Source organism: Protomyctophum parallelum, assembly GCF_964188405.1.
Source record: "Protomyctophum parallelum genome assembly, chromosome: 1".
NCBI lineage: Eukaryota > Metazoa > Chordata > Actinopteri > Myctophiformes > Myctophidae > Protomyctophum > Protomyctophum parallelum.
Genome location: NC_139697.1, coordinates 13,932,249 through 13,954,030, shown reverse-complemented (window position 1 = coordinate 13,954,030; position 21,782 = coordinate 13,932,249). Strand labels below are relative to the sequence as shown.

The 21,782-nt window shown below is 44.0% G+C and overlaps 1 protein-coding gene across 1 annotated transcript in view; it reads right to left on the bottom strand.

The window, feature by feature from the left end:
* Positions 1 to 21,782, bottom strand: part of ndrg1a (N-myc downstream regulated 1a) — a 49,316-nt gene that overhangs the window by 7,311 nt on the left and 20,223 nt on the right. The window contains exons 4-10 of the mRNA XM_083780448.1: positions 13,203 to 13,308; positions 8,487 to 8,607; positions 6,506 to 6,568; positions 5,119 to 5,179; positions 4,291 to 4,377; positions 1,910 to 1,966; positions 460 to 563 (exon numbers count right to left, since the gene is read on the bottom strand). Of these exons, the coding sequence (XP_083636574.1) occupies positions 460 to 563; positions 1,910 to 1,966; positions 4,291 to 4,377; positions 5,119 to 5,179; positions 6,506 to 6,568; positions 8,487 to 8,607; positions 13,203 to 13,308 (599 nt within the window). The remainder of the gene's footprint in view (positions 1 to 459; positions 564 to 1,909; positions 1,967 to 4,290; positions 4,378 to 5,118; positions 5,180 to 6,505; positions 6,569 to 8,486; positions 8,608 to 13,202; positions 13,309 to 21,782) is intronic.

Genomic DNA, 21,782 nt, shown 5'->3' with positions numbered 1-21,782 from the left:
TGTGTTTCTACTAGGCCGGGCTAGCTATGGTGGACCATCAAAACCACAAATGAGGAGTTATGGAGGATCACAAAACAGGACAGTATAGCTAGTAACATCAAACGGAGAAAGTGGAACTGGATAGGCCACACACTTAGAAAGGACACAGATACTGTAACACCACAAGACAGGCCCTGGACTAAAACCCACAGGGGAAGAGGAAACAGGGTAGGCCAAGAATCACCTGGAGACGTTCCACTCTCCAGGACCTAAAAGGACATTGGAATGAGCTGGCAGGAAGCAAAAGCGCAGGCCCAGAAGAGAGTGAGATGGAGAGCTCTGGTGGACGCCCTATGCCCCTCGACGGGGTAAAGAGGATTAAGTCAAGTAAGTCACTAGGCCGGGCAGGGGAGAGTTTGGTGCGTTTCTACTAGGCTGGGCAGGGGAGCATTTGGTGCGTTTCTACTAGGCGTTCTGTACCTGCTGTAGGACTTGACAAAGAGCTGCAGGTTGAACTGGTTCATGCCGTTCAGAATGTGGTGGCGGTATGTCAGGATCATGTCGGGGTTGTTCTGGATCTCTTCCTGTTAAGACGTGGACAAAACAATGATAACAACAATGAGCTTTATTTATATAGTATGGTCTGTGTATGGCTTCATACACAGACATGCAGCTCAAAGTGCTGCACAATGCATCAAAATAAATCTAGAGACAGATTAAAACGCAACACAGACTACCAATCTAAAACGGATGAATACATAAGCAACATCAAGCTGCTGAACGATACATCTCATAAGATGTTGTTAACGCGTTAAAAGTTAAGTTCTCAAGTTCCACCGCGACCCAAAGGCCTAGAGCCGGCAGCAGGGCAGCAGCCTCCTGCCCTGTGCGTGTGGCTGGCCTCTGCAGCAGGCCAACAGCCTCCTGCCCTGTGCGTGTGGCTGGCCTCTGCAGCAGGCCAACAGCCTCCTGCCCTGTGCGTGTGGCTGGCCCCTGCAGCAGGCCAACAGCCTCCTGCCCTGTGCGTGTGGCTGGCCCCTGCAGCAGGCCAACAGCCTCCTGCCCTGTGCGTGTGGCTGGCCTCTGCAGCAGGGCAGCAGCCTCCTGCCCTGTGCGTGTGGCTGGCCTCTGCAGCAGGCCAACAGCCTCCTGCCCTGTGTGTGTGGCTGGCCTCTGCAGCAGGCCAACAGCCTCCTGCCCTGTGCGTGTGGCTGGCCTCTGCAGCAGGCCAACAGCCTCCTGCCCTGTGCGTGTGGCTGGCCTCTGCAGCAGGCCAACAGCCTCCTGCCCTGTGTGTGTGGCTGGCCTCTGCAGCAGACCAACAGCCTCCTGCCCTGTGCGTGTGGCTGGCCTCTGCAGCAGGCCAACAGCCTCCTGCCCTGTGCGTGTGGCTGGCCTCTGCAGCAGACCAACAGCCTCCTGCCCTGTGCGTGTGGCTGGACAGGGCAGCAGACCAACAGCCTCCTGCCCTGTGCGTGTGGCTGGACAGGGCAGCAGACCAACAGCCTCCTGCCCTGTGCGTGTGGCTGGACAGGGCAGCAGACCAACAGCCTCCTGCCCTGTGCGTGTGGCTGGCCTCTGCAGCAGACCAGCAGCCTCCTGCCCTGTGCGTGTGGCTGGACAGGGCAGCAGGGCAACAGCCTCCTGCCCTGTGCGTGTGGCTGGCCTCTGCAGCAGGCCAACAGCCTCCTGCCCTGTGCATGTGGCTGGCCTCTGCAGCAGGCCAACAGCCTCCTGCCCTGTGCGTGTGGCTGGACAGGGCAGCAGGGCAACAGCCTCCTGCCCTGTGCGTGTGGCTGGCCTCGGCTAGACTGGATTACTAACAGTTGTACAGGATTATTGCATGTCCACCTGATGGGATTTAGGTAGAAATCTGCAAAAGTCTCACATGACCACTTAGCGGCAGGTAGAAAGGAATGAATGAACGTACCTTTCCAAAGAGGTGACCGATGATCATGTCAGGCAAAGCGTGGGCCCAGCCAGTCATCTGCAATGATGACATTCACACATGCACGTTAGACCATCATGTGGCATTCACAACACACACACACAAATTTGATGATCATGAGGCACTTTTCTCTTTTTTTTTAAACAGAAGAAAGTCTTGATGAAGGTCCCGCAGAAGAATTATGTATACGTTATACTACTTTATTGTTTTCATGGTTATAACTTATATAGTACTCAACTATGGTCTGATCCCTGTGTTTATTGGCAGAACTACTGTATACCACAGACACAAGTTTTATTGTACTTCTCTCCATATCACGTATGTTAAAGCATATAGCCATCACCACCTAGAACAAGGGTTCTCAACGTTTTTGGCTGGGGACCCCCGGCTCAGTGGCCTTGTGGTTAGAGTGTCCGCCCTGAGACTGGGAGGTTGGGGTTCAATCCCCGGCCGGGTCATACCAAAGACTCTAAAAATGGGACCCAGTGCCTCTCTGCTTGACACTCAGCATCAAGGGTTGGATTGGGGGTAAGTCCCTGCGACATACTAGCGTCATGTCCAGGGGGTGTACTTGTACATCAAGCTGCCTCACGCTACAGAAACAGGAGATAGGCTCCTGCCCTATGGGCCTCATGGCTCGGCAAGGCTACTTACTTACTTACCCCCGGGAATGCTTTGGCCATGTATCGCCCCCCCCCCCCCCCCCCCCCCCCTGCCCACTCCCAAAACAAATTGACCCCTACAATCTATCTTATATACAACTAAAATTCACTCAATATCTGAATGTGTCTGAAACACGTCGTGGATCCTCACTGGCTGCATCAATCGCTCTGACTTTTCTCAGAGGCATTGACCATAATATTATGGAGGTCTTTTTCCCATTTAACAAATTATACATTAAAAAAATATGTATTAGTGAATTAAAAATTCCCATTGACTTACATGGGAAAATGCGAAACCTCAATGCTACAGCCGCAACACAACAAACAGTGGCCTATAGAATTTTGCGCCTGGCCCAACGCTGCGACTGCCAACACACTGTGACGCCCCTATTTCATCTGCTGCACTCAGTGGACTGGATTGCAACAGTCCACCATGGCAAACACGCGCATTCCCCACATGTTGCGGCATTACGAAGGACACACTGCATGCTGATCACTTTCCCAGTAGCCTAAAGGTGTTTTAAGACCACAAAATGGAATGAGCGGGTCAAAAGATGAATTACTAGTATGTACTTTTTTAATCTGTTGTATCATAATATATCGATAATATAATCCACCACTTGAGGGGGAGGGGGAAGACAGCAACAGTTCTTGCATGGAAACGAGTGAGCTGGCGTGAAGGGACTTTCTTTTTTTTAAACCAACGTTGACCTGCGCGACCAAAGTGAAGCGGCCGAAAACATATATATCTTCAGGTTTAAACGCACCTTCAGTCCCCAAGCCTCTAGCCTGGCTTTAGCCATACTGATAAGTAACATGGATTCACTCTCACTCCCTCCCCAATATCATAGCGACAACTTCGCAATGTTCAAACGTCACTCGATATCACTTCAAAACCAAACGCGGGTGAAACAACGACAGGCAGCTAAAAGCCTGGCGACGTGCCACACAGAGACGTATTTATGCGAGTCCCAGGAATACACAGACCCGCCCCAGGGAATGCTCCGCAGAGCACTTGCCTAATAATATTAACTTTGTGCCCTTCCCAAGCTCATTCGTTTACAATTCCCTCCCAATCAATAATGTGATCTCATTACCTACACTGTACCTAATTTGGTGTTCATATAATTAGAACGGGTAAGGACTAGTATATCTTATATCTATAAATGCACCAAGTCTCTCTGTGTGTGTTTACGTTTGTAATCCACGTCTGAAACCGCCACAAAAGGCCTCTGTCCAGAGCCTGGGCAGAGGCCTTTTGTGGCCTAGATCTCCATATATGGAGCTGGCCTATTCTGACATCGCATGTTCTGACATCTGCATAGACTCCCTATTTGGGCATGCCATGATGACATAAAAGGAACACAGACATAATAACTGGGTGGGGCATAACTGTGTGTGTGATGAGGTCAGATCAACATATGGCATGTCAGAAAAGGTCAACTACAAGCTCATAACGTGCAAGCAGCGCAAACAGCGCAACCAAACATAAAATGACTTGTCTTTTAGCTCTACTAGATCTCTTCTCCACTAGTCCCTGCCCAACATTTTAGTCTAGTTTATTCGTTGACAAACTTGTCAAGTTGTCAGTATATTTAGTCTTAGTTGTAGTCATCATAGCTTAGTTTTCATTTAGTCTGTGAAAAAAGGTAGTCGAACGTATTTCTTTGATCATAGTTTTTAGTCGTTAGTGTTATGTACCTTGTGTGCTGCCCAGTCCATCCAGCCCTCAGCACATGGGTTGATGTTGATCAGCATGACACCGGTCACCATGGCAGGATAGTCCAACTATGACACACATTTAATATATTTGATTCATTCATTTATATTCAAATACAAACTTGTAAATAATTAAACTGTATATCGTTGCTGTCAGGCAGAATCCTCTTATCTCCATAATCTAACTTTTTGTGTTTTTTTTCTTTTTCGTTTTTTTTGTAAATTATTGCCCTACTGCAGTGGTTTTCAACCAGTGGTCCGGGGACCACCAGTGGTCCTTGAGGGGGTTCCAGGTGGTCCCCAGCTAAATGAGTCTACACAATCAGAGAATGTAGAAGAATTGTTATTTTGATCAAGGTTTGCCAAAAGCATGGAATTGTAGACAAAATCTTATGCAATGACAAAAAATATTCTTTAGTTTAGAGGATTTAGAGGCTAAATCTTATCAAATGATGGTCCGTGGCTCAAATGCCAAATGGGCCTTGATATGAAAAGGGTTGAAAACCACTGCCCTACTTTATCACGCCATCTGCTACATTTGACGCTTTTGAATTTGAATCATGAAAAGTAACAGTAAAAGAGACGATATATGTCTTCGTCAGGTCTGTGTCAACAACCCACTGAGTTCAATGTTAGTGTCGAGCCCTGGCAAAACATTCCAGCAGGATAAAGCAATAGGGAAGCATGACGAGGTCATAGTCAGCAACTAAATTACTGTATGCACACATCTAGTGAGCTCTGATAATCCCACTTTGATTAAAGACCCTTAATTATTCAGCTTTGATTGAGAAGTCATTATTTTTCACTCACAGCGAATCTGGTCAAAATGTAGGACCCCGCTCCACTGCCGATGCCAATGACACTCTTAATGCTGGGGTACACAGGGAATGAACAAAAGAAAAGTCATTAATGACAAGGTCAAAAAGCTATTTTAAAGTCTGAACCGTGAAAGCTATGCAAAGCTACAGCCAGTTAATTTACAATTTAGGACTCTTTTATCTAGCCTGGTTGACCACATACTCCATTTCATTCAGAGAGGAATGGAATGAAATGTTTTCAAGGGTGAGAGTGGTTAACCAGGCTAGCTTTTATCCAGAGCAAATTACAATAAGCAAATCAAATGAGATACAGCGTAGTGCCTCAATAAACTCAGTCTAAAACAATATACTATAAAATAAAAAAATATCTGTACATTTAAACTATAGGATAGGAGGACAACGGCATCTATCCAAATAACATGCCATCTAAATTACATTTGAACCTTTTGCACAAGTCTGCATGCATGGTGGTCAAGACTACATCAGAGTGCTACAGGCTCAACCTTTGCTTTTATGAAATTTCTGAGACCATTCATGTTCTTTAATCTTAAACTAACTAATATAATAATAATAATAACTAGAAAAAGTGCCCTTCTGGGCACAGGTCTCCACCAGGATAGGAATGTAGGACATTGCAGCTTGCCTTCATCTGGTGGTTGGATAAAACGGCAACAAAAGTAAATAAAAACACTTTTCGGCCAGTTATAGCGCCACTTTGAGGCTGAGTTGAAATTGTTCATGTGGCATTTCGTCCTCGGCCTAGTGGGAATGTGGGTGCACAATTTCACGGAAATCACGCGATGTGTTCATGATTTGCAGCATTTTGTTTGAAACTGAGCACTCCTGTGAACTTTGGAAGCCAATCTTAACCAATCAGGATGGAGTCTGAGAAATCTGAAAGACCGGTTTCGTTGAATGGCTCTAGAGAGACTGTGTACCAATTTGCGTGATGTTTGGACAAAATCTGTAGGTGTACTGTGCAAAAACTTGCTTTGCACAAAGCAGCCTCCTGGTGGCGCTATAACAGGCCGTTCTGGAAAGTTTGGGGCAGAGGTTCATCGTTGGCATCCAGGGAGTGTGTGTGCAAAATTTGGCATCGACCGGGTTAACGGTGGCCGAGATTAGCTGCTCACGGACACACACACGGACACACGGACGGACACACGGACGGACGGAGTGCAAAACATACTCTCCCCCCATGCCTTCGGCCTGGTGGAGACAATAATAATAATAATAATAATCTTAAAATAACTACAGTATAACTAATAACGAAGAATATAAGATCTAGAAGCAGAAGACATGTTGCTCGCTTCTCTATGGAATCCAAATGACGCGACTGAGAACTTTAAGTCCATGAGTTAATGTCGGGGCAAACCTACCCAAAATGCTTCAGGACATGGGGAAGGGTCTCTGAAACCTGGTCCATAGATGGGTACTCATATCTGGAAGGAGGGGGACGAAAAAATACATATTCAGAGACAAAAAATTATACATATTCAGAAACACAGAGAGAAATGCAATCCGTCGCCAGGGGTCTATATCAGCGTTTCCCAACCAGTGGGTTGTTGTTCCAACATTTTTCAAAAGTACTTCATAAATAAAATGAAAATAATTCCATAATTGAAAAAAAATAATAACAAAGTTAGGAAGTAGTGAAAATAGTACAAGCTCACAAAGTGGTGTGAAGCAACCCGTTGTGAGCTTGTAGATCTGCTATTTTCACTGGTTTGGGTCGATGGCAAACAAGTAATTTCTCTTTTGGGAAATAACGTTTGCTATTGCTTATTGTCCAATATTGGCCACGTGACTAGATCTCTCTCTCTCAGTATCCGTTTTTCTTTCTATTTATTTGTGAAGATCTGTCATTTGGGTCAAGGTGTCCCAGTGGCATGGGAACAAAGTTCTGCCATCACAGCAGCACTCATCGAGACAATGAGAAAGTACTTTATCGTCTGTGCCCTTATCAATACCAGTGGGCAAAGTGTGACTCACTTAGCTCAAGTGTTGATTTTGACGGCAAATTTTGATTGAGTTCTAGTCATAGTCTTTTGAATAACATTCCATTTAGTTTTACTCTGAATTGTTGTACTTTTATTAAATCTACAGTCAATTCTGTCGACAAAAAAAATATTTTGGTGGGCCTTGATGCCATCGTAATGGCTGATTTTACACATGGTTGCATGCTGAAAATACCGAACACAACCAAACTACTTTCTACGGGCTCTCTTCTCCACTAGCCACCCCCCTCCCCCCCCCCCCCACCTAAAAACATTGCCTATTTTTTTTGCTGACGAAATTCAGATTGTCACTAGATTTAGTCTTAGTTTTAGTCATCATAGCTTAGTTTTCATTTAGTTTTCGTCAGTGGAAAAAGGAAGGTAGTCAACGAAAATGTTTGCTTTAGTGGAAGAAATCAACACTGCTTAGTTCAAGCGTGAATCACTACAACCCACAGGGTTCAGACAGGTAGTACTCATATGAAAAATAAGAGTGTGTGTAGTTTGTTCGTTTGTTTGTGAGAGGTGTAGCACTCAACCTCAAAATAAATTAGACGCCAGTCAGGGAAAAAAGTGAAGAAGTGTTCCCCTTGCATGTGGGCCGCAAGGATTTTTTTTAACAATTTACATTTGTGAAATGGGGGTATTTTTGTTCAATACAGTTCCCGAATGATTTGGGCTTTTAGATTGTGTACTGTAAAGACCAAACCACACCAAACAGTCACCATGAAACTCCTTGGGTCCAAACGGTTGCAAGGAGTTGCATGGTGACCCTTTGGTGTGGTTTGGGCCGTTGAATTCCATGCCTTCTTAAACTCACATTTTATTGTTGTTTGTCGATAACTTAGCATTTGTATTATTTGCATTTGTATATTTGTGTAACTCTTCCTTGTATTTTTCTATAATTGTTTTGTTCTGTATGCTGTGCACTGCAGCACTTTGGGTAAAGAACCGATGATCGTGGTTACAAAATGTATTTTCCGGGCGAAAGAAAAGACGCGCATCCGTCACAAAAAAAAACTAAAAACACTGAGTGTCGGAAGAATGAATGAATGAATGAATGAATACCCAGCAGTGAATGTGTTAAAATGTTTGGAAAACATATGAATATAATAGGTTTGAATGTGTAACTTTCTGGGCATCAAAAAGGCCACTAAAAAACAAAAGGCAGCATGAAAAACATTAGGCTTACCGTATGTATACTGTATCCCAGCATCCACCCCCCCCTCTCATCCCCCAGTGATTATTTACCTGTTGTTTACCTTCTTAGGAGCATAAGCCTCACGGGCGGCTTAGCCTACATTATATCTTTATATACTTATGTCTGTGTGCGTGCGTGCGTCGGTGCGTGTGTCTCTCTCACCCGGTGGAGAAGGTGCTGGCGCCCTCCTGCTGGCCGGGCGCGTCCACGTGGCACACGGCAAAGTGCTGCATGATCTCCTGCATGTCCTCGTGGAGGAACAAGGCCTCCCAGCACGTCTTGTCTGGAAACAAACAAAATGGGAAATTTAAAGCCATTTAGAGACCCGAGGAGTACGACTGCTGTGTCAACACTTTAACCGTTATTTTAAACTTTTAGATGTTGAAAAATAGCAGATATATAAGTGCAAGCTACGAGCTTATCCCCCCCCCCATCCCTTTTATCCATACCTTTCATCCTTTTTAACCTAGCACTGATCTTGTACCTGTTTTGCTTGTACTTGTTTGTTTCTTAGTCTTTTATGTAAAGCGCTTTGGGTATTTAGAAAAGCGCTATATACACACACACACACACACACACACACAGACACACACACACACACACACACACACACACACACACACACACACACACACACACACACACACACACACACACACACACACACACAGACACAGACACAGACACAGACACAGACACACACACACACACACACACACACACACACACACACACACACACATAATCTTTGAATATAATATAATCTTTCACCGCAAATATTTTTAACTCATATTTGCTTATGGGGGTCCCTGGAACAACATATTTTCAAATGGGGGTCGGTGGCCAATTACTTTTTGGAAATAGTTTGAGAACCACTGACAGAAAACTGTCATGATTTAGATTAGAAGACTGTAGAATCTGGTCTAAAAAAGGAAGTGAGTGGAGGGAGGGTCAAGACGGGAATAGCAAGACTCGCCATCTCCGGGTTACTTCCTGTAACTGTGTGAAGTGGACGGAAGTCTTTTTTAGGAGACGGGAAGCAGGTTGGAGTAGTCCATTCATTCCAACCGGAGAGTGAAGGTGAACACGTCTTTTAGTCTTCACTGAACTAAATATTGGATCCGATCGTCACCAGCCACACAATATTCCCAAGAATTCCATACTAGAATGGCTTATTCTCAGAGGGACAAATCAGGAGAAAATGTACTTCATTATCAACCTTTCTCTGTCCCAGCAGACCTCTCGCTGGGATCTAGCACCAGTAACCATAGGACATTCGTGAGATTTGACGCCTGCCGCCAGCGCCCACGTAGGAGACCATCATTTGTAGGATTTGTATCCTTTTCATCCTTTTTCAAAATAAAGGCGCTAGAGTGCCAAGCAGATGAGGCAGATTTGACGCTGAAAAGCCTTACATTTCCCCCCAAAACCTGGAGGTGTAATGTTCCATTACTACCTCGCGCTGTCAAGTCTGATCTCTCTTTAGAAGCGTTTTATATTCCAAACGAGATGCTAGGTAGTCAGAAAATAGGACCGAACATTGGCATTCTGATCAAAACCACAGACAGCGCCATAGATTCAGAGATAATAGCAAGATTTGTTGGCCCGTAAACAAGGACGTTTAGACCGTCTGTTTGTGTGGTGTGGTTCTTTACGGGTTATTTTGCATGTTTTAGTTCACCCCCAAATATAACCTTTTTTTCCTATCGATTACTCACCCCATGGAGAGTTGAAGTCATGGATATTTATTTAGTTTTTTGTTGTCACATTCCCGAAGCCAATAATTCGATCAGCTCCCTATGCTCCCTATGGAGCCGCAAAGGAGACTCTTTGTGTCTCCATAGGGAACCAATGCTGCTCATCAAATTATTGGCTTAGGAATGCGACAAAAACAAAAAACTAATGTTTTTGTCGCATGCGTGTTTCCATGCGTGTAATAGGAGGGGGGAAAATCACACTCATGTGAAGTGAGGGGCGCTCTTATCATCATACATCACATTCCGTGCTCAGCCAATCAGATGAGCACATTCCGTGTTGACAGACAGCCACACATACAGTAGGGCGCAAGCACATTGTCTCATCAATAAACGCCTAGTCCAGGCGTCTCTTCCTGGTTTCTTAAGAGCTCGTGGATGGAAATGATGCTCGCACGCTACAAGTTGAAGCCGCGGGTGAGTGTCATTTCCATCCACCAGCTGTTTAAAAACCAGGAAGAGACGCCTGGTCTAGGCGCTTTTTTGACGCGAGTCGCGACAATGTTCTTGTACCCATACACATAAAGCTGTGCGAGGGGCTAGTACATGTGTGTGCGTGCGTGCGAGAGAGATATGTAAAGCACAGACCAATGACAATCATGGTTAATTGTCTCCACCAGGCCGAAGGCATGGGGAGAGAGTATGTTTTGCCCTCCGTCCGTCCGTTAACAGCTAACCCGGTCGATGCCAAACTTTGCACATACACTCCCTGGATGCCAACAATGAACCTCTGCCCCACCTTTTCCAGAACAGCCTGTTATAGCGCCACCATGAGGCAGATTTTCACATTTTTACCTATAACTGCACAGATCTGCTTGATGCACACTCCCTAGAGGCCAAGGAAAAACCTTTGACCTGCATTTTTCACATCTGCCTTATATAGCGCCACCAGGAGGCCGACTTTGGTAAAACACATTTTTTGTTATTACTCCTTCAGATTCTATCCAAATATTCTGCAAATCGTTACACAGTATCTCTATAGTCAAGTCCAATATTTCACATTCCATCCTAATTGCCTAACATTGGCTTCCAAAGTTTGCAGGATTGGCCCGGTTTGAACAAAAAGCCTCAAATCATGAATGCAGCATGCAATATACGTGAAATCTTTCATGCAGTTTCCTACTAGGCTGAGGAATATATCCCAGTGCCCACCCTTTTCACATTGGCCAGTTATAGTGACACCAACAGTTGGATTTTTGCAACACACATTTTTGGAACAAAATGCCTCAAATCATTCAATTGCCATCAAAGACCAGAGATGGGCAGTATTTGAAATACATGTATTTGAAATACGTATTCGAAATACTTTTTTGTATTTTGTAATTTGTATTTCGCTGAGATGGAAGAAATGAGATGTATTTTGTATTTAAATACATTTTTTGACCCAGTATTTGTATTTTGTATCAAAATACATTTTCAATATTATATATTGCCCATCAGAGATGGGCAGTATTTGAAATACATGTATTTGAAATACGTATTTGAAATACTTTTTTGTATTTTGTAATTTGTATTTCGATGGGGATGGAAGATGTATTTTGTATTTTGTATTTAGATACATTTTTTGACCCAGTATTTGTATTTTGTATCAAAATACATTTTCAATGTATTTTGCCCATCTCTGTCAAAGACCTATTGGCCTATTATAGCGCCACCAGGAGGCCACAATAACCTGAGACCTGTGCCCCGAGGGGTAGTTTGAACATGGTTCTTTAAAAGTCCAATCCTATCTGTACAAGTGTACGGTAGAGCATGTTGATGCAATATATAACCAACACCAGTGCAGTGACCACCACTTGTTGATAAGAGGTATTGATTCAAAGCTCAATATAACCTCTGTCCAAATGAGCTTTTGGTTCTACTCAACAGTAGAAATGTTGGCGCTCGTGCCATGGTGCAGCAGAGAACCCGGGGGTCTCTGGGTGGAAGTGAACTGTCTTTCATATAAAGAAATAATTGATTCCAATGATTAAAAAAAAACATGAATTAGCTCAATATAATATAATGATGAATAATATATTGATTTCAGACGGAATCGGTATCGGCAGATATGACCCTGCAAATAATTGGAGATCGGATATTGGTCATAATTTCAAGTAGGACATAAGAATGATGGAGTGGGGCTTCTAAAATGATTAACCCATTAAAACCGGGAATCTTTGCTATATATTGTCTCAGTCAGGTGGACACCTCACATGAGATTTATGTCTATCTATAAGCACATCAACGTTTTAGTTATTTTTATTTGGGATTTTTCTTTAAGGAGGCATTTGTTGGAATCTGCCTACTTAATGGGTTGTAGGAGGTCTTAATGGGTTGAAGGTTGAAGACACAGATTTCTGTAGATGTAACAATTAAGGTTAATCTGCCGACCGTGCCACGTGGTGCGGTCATTCCAAAGCATGTTTACCACGTGGTGCGGTCATTCCAAAGCATGTTTACCACGTGGTGCGGTCATTCCAAAGCATGTTTACCACGTGGTGCGGTCATTCCAAAGCATGTTTACCACGTGGTGCGGTCATTCCAAAGCATGTTTACGCAGCCACAACAACACGTGCACAGCTTGGACTCAGTGTTGCCGCCATGTCTGCTTATGACTTTGGGCTTTTCAGGGTTTTCCTGTAATGTCGCTTGTAAATATTGATAGTTGCGGGTTGTGTGTTTTTTTTCTTTTTAGGCCTTGTTTCTGAAGTGCAGTGGCTTATTTGGTGCTTGCTTCCTAAATGTTGTTTAAACCAGTGGTTCAAACATTTTTGTGTCAAGGACCCCCATCTGGAAAAACATCTTCTTCTACTGTCGTGTGTCCTTTTAGACCTTCAACTCTGTTGCAGCAAGTCAGTCCAGTGTGTCATTGTCTAGGTCAATTAACCCACGAGCTGGTCAGCACGTGTTCCACAGTCTGTAATGGATCCCCACATTCGCCCCACATTTGGAAAAACATGATTTTGTGCCAGGGACCCCCTGTACCAGATTTGTATTGTTACTGTAATATGTTATGTAGGTTTAAAAGTGGTCATCATGAGTTAGTCGCTTCTTTTGGGGCTTGTTTTCAAAAACCTGCTTGCCTCTCTCTCTCTCTCTCTCTCTCTCTCTCTCTGAAACAGACAAAAGGAGGAATGCTTACGGTTCAGTCCAATATCATGGAAGGTCAGGATGACCGGCCGGTCGCCCTTGGGAACCCCCTTCATGGTGCAGTGGACTCTTCCGTACGGCGTTTCCACATCGTGCTCCTGCACACACACACACACACACACACACACACACACACACACACACACACACACACACAAAGACATTAATGCCACATTTTGATATGGTTTTAGTCATTTGTATAAAATGCCATTTCATCTGAAACGTTCAGTTTAGTCTAGTTTTAGTGGACTATACATATAATTAGAGTGCCGACTAAATCTACTTTCCCGAGTCTCCCGACCAAAATGCATTTTGGCGGGCAACGCTGGCGTTGTAATGTTGTGAGCTTTGACTAAATTCTCAGTATATATATGACATATTTTAGTCATCATAGCTTAGTTTTTATTTCGTTTTTATCAATGAAAAATGGTAGTCAATCAAACCGCTCTGACAGCATACACCATACACTAGCAAATAACTTTAAATTCCACTCTCAAGCCTGACTCACATTTATCGTTGTGTGCTGGCAGTAATAATAGCAGATCAACAAGCTCACAGCGCGTCACAAATGTGACACATTGTGAGCATGTAGATCTGTACATGTGCCAGCAGGTGAACACCACTCACTGTGCAGCTTAAGTTTATACATCAGGCTTTCAGGAGGAAATGGGTTGGGGAAACATCGGCCGTGTGCCGACAAGTCCTACAATGGAATATTATAATAGTTCAGATTCCAGGGCAGAATGAATATTATAATTCCATAGTTCAGATTCCAGGGCAGAATGAAGGAAAATTATAACACCATAGTTCAAATTCCAGGGCAGAATGAAGGAATAAAGTCCTACAATGGAATATTATAATAGTTCAGATTCCAGGGCAGAATGAATATTATAATTCCATAGTTCAGATTCCAGGGCAGAATGAAGGAATTAATACCATAGTTCAGATTCCAGGGCAGAATGAAGGAATCATAAAAAAGCATGTACTACTGTTTACATTACTGCTGGGAATTCACCACAGCATACTCTTTTTAGCAAAAGGCCGATGCACACCACAGAAGGCTAGTGACAGGTGTGTAGGGCAATATAGCATACATAAAAAAGGGTATTTTTGAAAAAACAAAGAAAAAGTCCTGCACACTGTCAGACACTTGCCAAAATGTTGCTCTTTATTAGGTCAACGTTTCTGTCGATTAGACCTTCATCAGCACAGACAATGTCCTGATGAAGGTCTAATCGACAGAAGGCAGGCCTTTTCTTTGTTTTTTCAAAGATACCCTTTTTTACCACAGCATACTTTCCCCTGTTTTTCATAGTGTATATAATCTGTACCTCTTTAAATGTTCTGATGAATTGAAAATGGAGGACACTGATGTAAACGAGTCTAGTGCTTTTCGGTCTCGACTAGCAGTAGTAGCAGTTGCTGTATTGACTTGTGCTTTCGTTTGAAATACGTTCAACATTATGATATATTGTGAAATAAAGAAATCAATCAATTCAATCAATACCACTGTTGGCGATATACATTGCTTCACAGGTGATACTGTACGTTCAGTCAAATATCCATTGATAAGACTGTACATACATTGTGTTAGAACCTAAGCTCAACGATTGCATTATCTAATCTTACCCTGATGTGTTTAACTCTTACTGCTGTTGTGATATCTGACTTCCCCGCTATGATCAATAAAAGTTTTATCTAGGGACTATCATGAGCTAGAGTTCTCAAATCAATCTGAAACCGACATGACCAATAGTTTCTTGGAAGTCAAGGAAACAAAACAACAGTGGTTTGCTTGGGGAAATGGTCAGCATTTGTAGTAGAGACAGGGCCTTTAAAAAGGGTAAAGCATTGGGCTCAGTCATCCCCAGCATATTAGTTCATACTACTGACTAAACCATTCAACCGCTTCAACGTTTTAGGAAAATCTTTTACTGCCATCAACAGAACTTCTCATTTTTCTGTGTTTCTACAGGCCATCCTTTCCCAGACAAATTAGAAGACGGCAAAATCACGCAACTGATCATTTGCCTGCGATGTTCAAGAACTCCACCCCCCCCAACCCCTCCCCAACCACCCCCCCCCCCCACACACACACACACACACACACACACACACACACACACACACACACACGTATAATAAAGCAAAATTAATTCTGTACGACAGATCGTCCACAGCAAGACATCACTCACTAAGCACTGTTTCCTAAACCATCTAGACAATATGTTTTAGACAGTAATATTAGTCCTGCTGTTTCACAGGTGAAGACATCACAGGTTGAGGCTTTGACCTTTGCTTTTACATGGAAAGTCTGAGACTATTCAAATGTTATGGATTATGTCTTTTATGGAATACATGGCTAGTTTGACCACTTCAAATGCTCTAAATCTTAAAATATTAACTGAAAACTGTCTATATCTATATAAGCACATTGAGAGCTTGTAGATCGGCTATTTTCGCTGCAAACATACTTCCATAGAAGACATGCATGGCTTCTTTGGAATCCAAATGACTGAAATGGCGACTTTAATCCATAAATCCGACGACAGAACAAAACCACCCTAACCTACTGAGCAAGCAACAGCTACTCCACGGACGAAGCCAGGCACACTTAAACAAACACCAATGTACTCACGCTGGTTTCCAGCTCACAAACCACCATTTCCACATCGGAGGAGTCCTCCAAAACCATTTTTTCAGCCAGTTGTGCGGTTGAGTGGGACCTCACTAGTAATGAAATTAGTTAATAGTAATAGCAGCAGTATAGCTCCTTCGACGGTATGCACGTCGATTATAGATCCAATTGCCTGGTGTTAAGTCTCACAGGTTGGGGCCACTCGCGCTGCTGAGCTGTACTTTATACCTCCTCATTGCAGTGTTGCCAACTCTGGTGAGAGAAATAAGCCAACCCGCCTCCACAAACAAGCCAAAAACAAGGCAAAATACGCCAAATCTTCCCTTGAAAAACAAGCCAAAACAAGCCCAACAAAACATACTATAATATACAATAATATGGCCATATAATCCTAATAAAAAAAGATTTGATGCATTTATCATAATAAATACTATGTATGTCTATAATAATTAATGTTTTTGGTCATGTATTATACTATTACACACATACACCAGACTTAGATTAGATTAGATTCAATTTATTGTCACTGCACATAGTATACAAATGCTTTGACAATGAAATGAAGAGTGGCGTCTAGCCAGAGTGCAATACAGTAATGCAGTAAATGAGAATAAATGCAGAAAATGTACAGTATGTACAGTAATGTATACAGAATAATAAATAGATAAATAGAATAAATAGTAATGAGTATGATGGTAAAACCAAGCATAATCTGGATAAGTATATGATAAGAAATAACTGTACAATGCATTGCAAGTAATGCATGTATAGCATATAGTATGCACACCCACCCCACACATACCCACATTCTCTAACATGCTAAGGAATATAAGCATGAGTTCAGATGGGTAGAGGGATGGAGGGACGGAAGGGGGTCAGAGTTCAAAGTCCTTGGGGGGGGGGGGGGGGGGGCAGAGTTCAGCAGGGAGACCCATTCTGTCACTCAATGTGATTCACACTACCTGGCAAAAACCAATGGGCATTTTATACATCAAAGAAATGTTGGCTTGTTCGAGTTTCAAAACGAAACACCGAATTTGAAAAACAAGCCCAAAAAACGGCAACCTCGGGGGGAAAAAAACAAGCCAACATTGGCGGGAAACAAGCGGACTTGGCAACCCTGCCCCCTCATTGCTCAGCGCTCACCCATAATCTCCGGCTGGCCTCCCATGGAGCCTTGCAGACCGGTCAAAACAGGCTAATTCCAGCCCGGTGAAGAGATCCCTAAATTGGATCAGACTGTGACAATGTCAGACACAGCAGGGGGCAGAGGAGTTGGAGGGGTGTGGCCCACAGCGTCGGGTCATGTGATCCATGGGAAAACACAGCCGTTAACGAATGGGCAGAGAGGTGATTAAGGCAGCAAGGCATCATTCACCTGCTGCCGTACACGTAACACTGCAATGCGCACCGTACTGTGTGTTATGATTTATTTTATAACAACAACAACAGCAGGTTGTGAGCAAATGGACCCATGTGATGTTTTCAAACAATAAAAGGCGGCACCGCGCTTCTCGTAGGCTTCCTGCGAGTGTCCTGAAGTGACCCTGGACACACATGTGACTGACCGGACGGACGGATGCCCTCAATTTGTTTACTTTCCTAAATTAAAGGGGAAAGGTGCATTTCCTCTGACCACTTTCACCACTGATGATCAAATATAAATTCAAACTAAAAAGAAAAATTGCAACAACTTTTCAAACATTTCCAGAATGTCCCAAAATAGCCGATCTACAGTACTTGTAGTGGCCTCGTGTGGTCTCAGTGGCCTTGTGGTTATAGAGTATCTGCCCTGAGACTGGGAGGTTCCATCCCCGGCCGGGTCATACCAAAGACTGGGACCCGGTGCCTCCCTGCTTGACACTCAGCATCAAGGGTTGGATCGGGGGGTAAGTCCCTGCGACATACTGGCGTCATGTCCAGGGGGTGTACTTGTACATCAAGCTGCCTCACGCTCCTGCCCTATGGGCCACATGGCTCGGCAAGGCTACGTACTTACAGTACTTGTAAGCTAACACAGCATGCCAGACACGTTGCGACACGTTGCGACACGTTGCTCGTAGATCGGACATTTACACTATTCATTCAAGGCGAAAGCAAGCACGTGGGCCTGCGGTTAAAGGGTTAAGTGGCTTAAGGGTTAAACATGACCTCAGGCAAATCGCTACGGTTTTGGACTAGCGGTGGCGGAGACTGTATCCGTGCGGTTTTGGACCTTTTGGACTTTCTTTTGTTTCGTTTTTGTTTTTGTCACATTCCTAAGCCAATAATTTGATGAGCAGCAGTGGCTTCATATGGAGACACGAAGATTCTCCTTGTTGTCTCCATAGGGATATACTGCTGGCCAAGTCTGGTCAAGTACATTTTCATCTTAATAACACGGGGCATTTAGAAATATAACTCTGGATATTATGTAAATTATTGTGTACAATTGTATGCATCAAACCCATAAAAGACCCAGAAATGTGCATGCACAGGGTGAGGGGCTGCCAATGTCACTCTGAGGTGAGTTGGAAAGTCTGTTTCTGTTTTTCTTGGGGTTTTATTCGCCCCAGTCTTTAAGAAGCTAGACTGGGCAAGATCTCAATGGGCTATGTGCACACACGCCATTTTGGAAAGAACTTGAGCCCCGGCCCCTTCCTTCATAGGTGTTACCGCGACGCTGATACTAATGAAGGCTCTGTTCCATTCTGGTCAAACAGAGTCAGGATGCTGCTATTGTGCGTGTTGGCTCACTGGAAACACTCTGCTACACCAGTGGGTCTCTCAAAGTGTCCTTGGGTGGGTTCCAAATGGCCCTGTGCGGGTGTGTAATTCTTGAGAGTGTACAAATGGAACCATTTGTACAATCGCAGAGTTATGTAACACCTCACCCACCACCTTATCAGTAACACTTGTGAGGGAAGTAGGGAGAGTTATCCTGTGTGCATAGAGCCCATTGACTGGATGCTATACGCTCCTGGACCATGGATAGACTAAGATGAGGAAGGAAGGAAGGAGGGAGGGGAGGGAGGGAGGGAGGAGTATAACACAGGGTAACCTGTGAATGTTTGTCAAGATGGTTACTGTGCAGACACACTGGTTTCAGCTGCCAGTAATCTACCAACTCCTTCGTATGTGTCCCCATTCATGGACAAGGTCTCCAGGCAAACCGCTCAGGAGGACGACGGCCTATGCCTCTCTCTCCAACCGTCAGTGTTTTTATTACTTTTATTTATTTGTAAAAGTGATTCAATAGTGCAATGTAGACATACTGTTACAAGTAAAAGTCCGGAATTGTACTTTATGTACATGTAATGTACATAAAGTGCATGTCATGTATATGTAATGTAAATGTACTTTACAAAAGTAAGTATTGGTATCAAGTAGAAAGAAGTCATTATGCAGAATGGCCCATTTCACAAGTTTTCAAATGTATATAAATCCTTTGAAAATGGCCGATCTACGAGCTCACAAATGATGTGTCGCTATAAGCTTGTAGATGTATGTTTTGTAAAAATAATAAAAATCTAATAATTGCTATGGAATCGCGCATTTCGCGTCAGTTGGTCACGTGACATCATGTGACATCATCAGGGATGGAGATGTGGAGACCCTGATGTCATAGTAAATGCGACCAGCTGTCGCAGTTAAGTCCATATATGGAGATCCCTGATGTCATCCCTTAAATCTCCATAGATGGATATATGTCAGAACCTGTTCTGACCTCATCCAAACCCTGTACACTCATTACATGTTCCTTATATGGTCACATTGGCTAGTACAGAATTCATTCCATGTTGATCCCATGCCAAAGTCCCAGTGCTCGCCCAGCAATCTGCCATCAACGAGGCGGATGCGTGCACAGGACCTCGCCCTTTAGGGCTTCTCGCCCTCAGGCGTCTTACTGGTTGTAGTGCTGTACAGTTTGGGAGCTACAGAATGAAAGGCTTTGTCACCGTTAGTTTTTGAGTGGTGCAACCACTCCTATAGACAGCTATGTGTGTGGCTGTGCCCCTTTGTCTTTCTCCGTGTCCGTGGCTGTGTCCGAGCACGAAAATAGCATTAGTTCACCGCCAAGTGTCACTGTTGCCTAACACACAGACACACACAGGCCAGGGAGGAGGGCTTGTACAGTACAGTACAGTACAGTACAGTACAGTACAGTACAGTACAGTACAGTACAGTACAGTACAGTACAGTACAGTACAGTACAGTACAGTACAGTACAGTACAGTACAGTACAGTACAGTACCACTCACTTCAGACGGGTCTGATTTTTACTTTTTAGTTTAGTATGGGGATCTTCTATCAGACCCAGTTCACCTGAGGGCCCTGCTGCAGCACATCATTATAACCCGGGAACAGGTCAGTTAAGTATTGGCCATGGTTATGCATGCAGTCACGGCGAGATAATCCCCTCCTCTAAGGCGGCTACACAATTGGTTGGCTGGTGGGTGTGTCTGTGTGTGTCTGTGTGTGTGTGTGTGTGTGTGTGTGTGTGTGTGTGTGTGTGTGTGTGTGTGTGTGTGTGTGTGCAGTGCACTGTGCACGTGAAGGCAGGCAGGCGCGTGCATGTTGTGCATGCCCAGAGCGGAAATCCCAAAGATGGCCAGATGGCGCGGCGCGCTCCTTCGCAGAAGGCCGACGTCACTAACTACCACTAAGCTCAGACACCTGTTTGACATTCAACGCTTCAGCCTGGATATCTGAGAGGTCACCTCGTTGGTCAACAGGAGGCTATAGCATGAGGTCTTTTAGAGACACCATTAACAAAACAATATTATTGGGGTAAAGGCAACCATCCATTGACCAACTGGCTCTACCTTAGCCCTACTAGAGGCGCCTGAACAAAAATGGTGACAAAGGGGGATAGGGCCTTTTCAAGCAGGGCTCCCAGGCTCTGGAACAGCTTGCCATCTGACCTGAGGTCTAGTATTAGCTCCTTGGCTATTTTTAAAACTAAATTAAAGACCCACTTTTATAGGAAAGCCTTTTTAAACCGATAACCAATGTTTGCTTTTAATTCCCTTGATAATGTCATCTTATTCTGCCTGCTGTTTGATTGTTATTGATTGTTATGTAACACTGTTGTTTTTATATTGTTAAGCACTTTGTGACACTGTCAAAAAAGGTGCTATATAAATAAAGATTATTAATATTATTATCATGGTGGCCTTTCTGATCTATCTACAGTAGGTGGAATCGTCCTAAAAGGTCTGAAATAAATAGTATTTTGTCTGCAATTGGAAAAAACAACGCCTATAGAGCGTCGCAGTCCCTCCCCCTTTCAGAACGACGAGTGGCCCAGGAAATGAAATGCAATGCATTCTGACCATAGGATTTATTTAAAGACGGTTACGCCGCGGACAAAGCCAACTCGGATCGTGACAAATCATGACAATGAACACAATATTTTGGGCCGATCAAATCATTAGAAAGAAGAAAATAAAGGCAGGAGACAACACTATTTGTTTTGTTTTTATTTGATCGGCCCAAAACATTGTGTTCATTGTCATGATTTGTCACGATCCGAGTTGGCTTTGTCCGTGGCGTAACCGTCTTTAAATAAATACTTTAAGAAAATCCTATGGTCAGAATGCATTGCATTTCATTTCCTGGGCCACGCGTCGTTCTGAAAGGGGGAGGGACTGCGACGCTCTATAGTCTCACTGCGCTGCTGTACGGTGTACACGTGAAAGCACAGCCGCCAGACACAGCGCTTCAAAGACCGCCAGCTTCCTCAAGCTATACAAACGTCACTGGCTGTGGGTTTGACAGCAAAACGCCTTCTGGTTCACGAGGATTTGTTTGGACGAGTAGCAGCAGCAGCAGCACTGTCCAAGGTTCTGGAATGAGGAGGTTGGCGCTAAACCCCAGTGGTTCATAACTTGGATCAGAGCGTGCATGCGTGCGTGCGTGCGTGCGTGCGTGCGTGCGTGCGTGCATGCGTGG